Source organism: Penaeus monodon, chromosome 27, assembly GCF_015228065.2.
Source record: "Penaeus monodon isolate SGIC_2016 chromosome 27, NSTDA_Pmon_1, whole genome shotgun sequence".
In the NCBI taxonomy this organism is placed as follows: Eukaryota; Metazoa; Arthropoda; class Malacostraca; order Decapoda; family Penaeidae; genus Penaeus; species Penaeus monodon.
This window is the reverse complement of record NC_051412.1, coordinates 14,645,590-14,649,078: the sequence shown is the minus strand read 5'-3', so window position 1 is coordinate 14,649,078 and position 3,489 is coordinate 14,645,590. Positions and strand designations below refer to the sequence as shown.

Below are 3,489 nucleotides of genomic sequence, written 5' to 3'. Positions count from 1 at the left end.
GACACCCCCCCCCCCAAAAAAAAAAAGAGTACAGCAGCATTGGGTTAATTTGATTAACTTATCACTCAGATTAAATAATCATAATATGAATTCATATAACATTTGGCAAAATGTTTACTTTATGCAGTTACATCAGGAAAAGTTATCAATTGTAATTACAGTCATGAAAACATGATTTTGCATTTCCGAGCACCATTTTTAATAGACATTGTATCATGCAAAATAAGAGTTCTCACAGCCTTTTTGCTACTTATTATTCACATAATATCAATCTTTATTCCACATGTATTATTCATTATCAAGGTACAATCAATCAAGGCCTTAAATGCAACAAAAGATCACTATTAAATGCATAAATATCAGTAAGAATGGTACTCATCCAATTTACTGAGCAATAATAAGCAAATGAAAGATAAATTTATCACAACAATGAACTGTGTACAAGCTATATGAAAACAAACAAGAGCAATCTCTTTAAAAATTTATTATGTGTGGCAAAGTCAAAATACAAAGCTAACAGTCCTGATCCACTTATTCTAAAAAAAAAAGTTTTTTTTTTAGTATGGCACAGATTTTATAAAACAAGACTTAACAAATCCCTTTGTTGAAAGATAAAAGAAACAATTTGGACTGAACCAAGGCATATGATATAAATCTCTTATAAAGTAATTACACAGTGAAATGAACTAAAACATGGGGTAATATGTGTGAAAATATGGAATGATATAATACCTAAAAATCAACTGGCAACAATATAATAAAAACAGTATTGTTTATTTCTGGAGTACCAGTTTTGTTTATTTCAGGTGTATCGAAATGTATTTAAATCTAGGTGATGAAAATACAGAACTATTAAAAGACAATTCAAAGAAATGTTCCACAGGGGAAAACAGATGTCAAAGATATTTTAGAAACTAAGCTACAATCTATAAATTTTCTCTTAAAACAATTTAATTTGCAAAGCAATGGCATTTCCAGTAAAGCAAAAGTAAGACTTGTATAAAAAACAAACTGAAATAACACATGACTAATATGAAGAGAGCTTTTTATATTTATCTGTATTGAACACGTATGGGTGATGGTTTAACACTTGCTCTGGGGGGCAGTTTAGGTGGTTGAGCGGAGGGAGTCTCAGCTGGAGTGACAAAGGGTGTCCCTGGGGACTTTGTACTTTGGCTGCGTAGAAAATTCCTTGGTATGATGGGTGTCTTGAAGCCTACCTCATCGTGGAATTTCCGCTGCGGGGTTGTTGCTTCACCCCGGTGGGGTTTTGTTGTTTCCCTGGAATGCTCCTGCTGAATGTTTATCCATGTACTTTCCTTCAGTGGAGACACTACAGCAACTTTTGCAAGATTGTGTGGAGATTTATCAAAATGGAATGATTTTTGCCTTGCTTTCAGCAGCTCACGTGGGGTCATGGTAGATCTATGAGGCATACTCTTAGTGTGCTTGAGTTTAGTTCCTCTGCACTCCGAGTTTGCGCCACGTTGTGGAGGCAGTCTGTGTGGAGTGCCACGTATTCTTGATTGTCTCCTCTGAGCAGGGGTTGCAGTTTCTAAATTGCTAAACAATCGCACATTGGCTGTCACTTTTTTCTGTTTCATGAGTGCTGCTAGTGATGGCCTTCCTGCATTCTCAGTTACACCATCCTCTTGATCATCCTCCATATCCTCAATGTGATCAATGAAATCTGCTGCAGGTACCCAGCTTTCATCTCTACCTGATTCTGGAACCACAACAGCAGGAAACGCATAAACAGCCGACTTGTTTTGGTTACCCATTTGTTCTTTATTATTCATGGGTTCTTCATCTACATCCATACACTCACTGGAATGACAGCTCATGGTGATTCTACCATCACCCTGGTTTTCAATGCTGATTGAATTTTCAGCGGAATGAATCAAGAGAACTGAATTTGCGGAGGCAGACAAAATACTAGACCGCCTACGTGTCATCGGTCCAGGGAATTGCTCCAGAAAACTTCCCATCAGACTATCATTAGTGTTTAATGCAGGTAGGCTACTACTCAGAGATAAATTACTATTTGTATTCTCTAGCCCAGACACCTCAGAATTTTCAAATATCTTCTCTCGTTCATTTGACCTGTTGTATAAACTCTGATTTGTAATCTGTAAACGCTGGATCTGCTCCTGTTCACCATTTCTCCTGTTGACAACAACTGTGCGGCTTGAATTTGGAGTTTCATCAACTGGCATTACTGAATCTGAGCTGATGTTCAAAGCCCTCACCACAAATGGAAGACCTGATTTCACTGAGTTTGGCCTCCCCCTCTTTAATGCTGTATTGATAGGTGTCTGCATGAGAGCCCCTTTCATCCTTGGCGTCTGAGCAGGTTTATTAGCTGGGGTATCCTCTACGTTAATAAGGCTCTTTGCTGCATTCTGTACAAGTTCTCTTGAGCGTCTCCTAATGGTACCAATCTTTCTCTCACTAGGGGATCGAATGACCCTATGCTCACTGCTTCTGCGATTTCTGATTTTAAGCTCCTTCCCTAATCTCTTTGATAAATTGTCTGAAGGGCTAATTTCCAGGTCCTTTGTTTCAACCTTCATTCGCTCATAGGCACTCTGAATCATTTCTGAGTAGCTCATATTCTGTGCTGATAATGAAGAGCTGTCTGGGAAGTAGGTCTCTTTTAACTGCTGCACATTGTTCTTGTCAACTTCCTCTTCCATATTTTTAACTACAGACTTAATGTCGTCATACTGTTGTTCCAAAGTTTCTACTGTATCTGCAATGGCTGGTGTTGGCATCACTTTATCCCGCAAAATGCACTCAGCCCCATCAGGCACTCCCCGGGGTCCTAAAGTGGAAACATCTTCACCATCAGGTTCGTTCTCCTTCTTCCTCCAGTTCCCACTGCTTCGACGCCTCATCCAGGTTGTGTCTTCAGAAATGCTTCCCCTCATTTCAGTGGACCTTAGAGGTATATCACAGCTTCTTCTTTTCACTACTGGTATTTTCACCATTGCTATTGTATTGGCAATATCCAAACTGGTCTTTGAGATCAGAGCTCTGCCCCCAATATGCTCTGTGCGACCTAGGCTTTTCCTGCTCACACCCTGGTGGTTTGTGTGAAGGTTAGTGCCCGGGGATTTGGGGAGTGTGTTGACTTTCGCTGAAGTAGATCTCTTGAGACTCGACTTGGAGTAGCCCATGATGGAGGGTTGTGCGCTTGGTTGGGGGAATACATTCCACGTGCTTGGAATTTCTTTAATGGTGAATGGTTGGCCCATTTTGGTCCTTGACTTCGCCTATAAAATGGAGAAGCAAAGCATTTAATACAAGATGCATTAAAATGAAAATTATTCACCACTATTGCCATATTAGAGGGCATGCTGGTAACTTTTATAGCATACATTTCAGGGTTTTAAGAAGTAATTTAATTTTAGTATCACACTCCTATTATGTCTCAAAGTAGGTGTTCTGATAGTGTCTGTCTTTAAAGCAATATCAGCAAAAAAAAAA

The 3,489-nt window shown here is 39.2% G+C and overlaps 1 protein-coding gene across 1 annotated transcript in view; it reads right to left on the bottom strand.

The window, feature by feature from the left end:
- Nucleotides 1-468: 468 nt before the first annotated feature.
- Nucleotides 469-3,489, bottom strand: part of LOC119590603 — an 11,298-nt gene continuing 8,277 nt past the window's right edge. Inside the window, exon 9 of the mRNA XM_037939281.1 lies at nucleotides 469-3,275. Coding sequence (XP_037795209.1) covers nucleotides 1,053-3,275 — 2,223 coding nt within the window. The 3' untranslated portion in view covers nucleotides 469-1,052. The remainder of the gene's footprint in view (nucleotides 3,276-3,489) is intronic.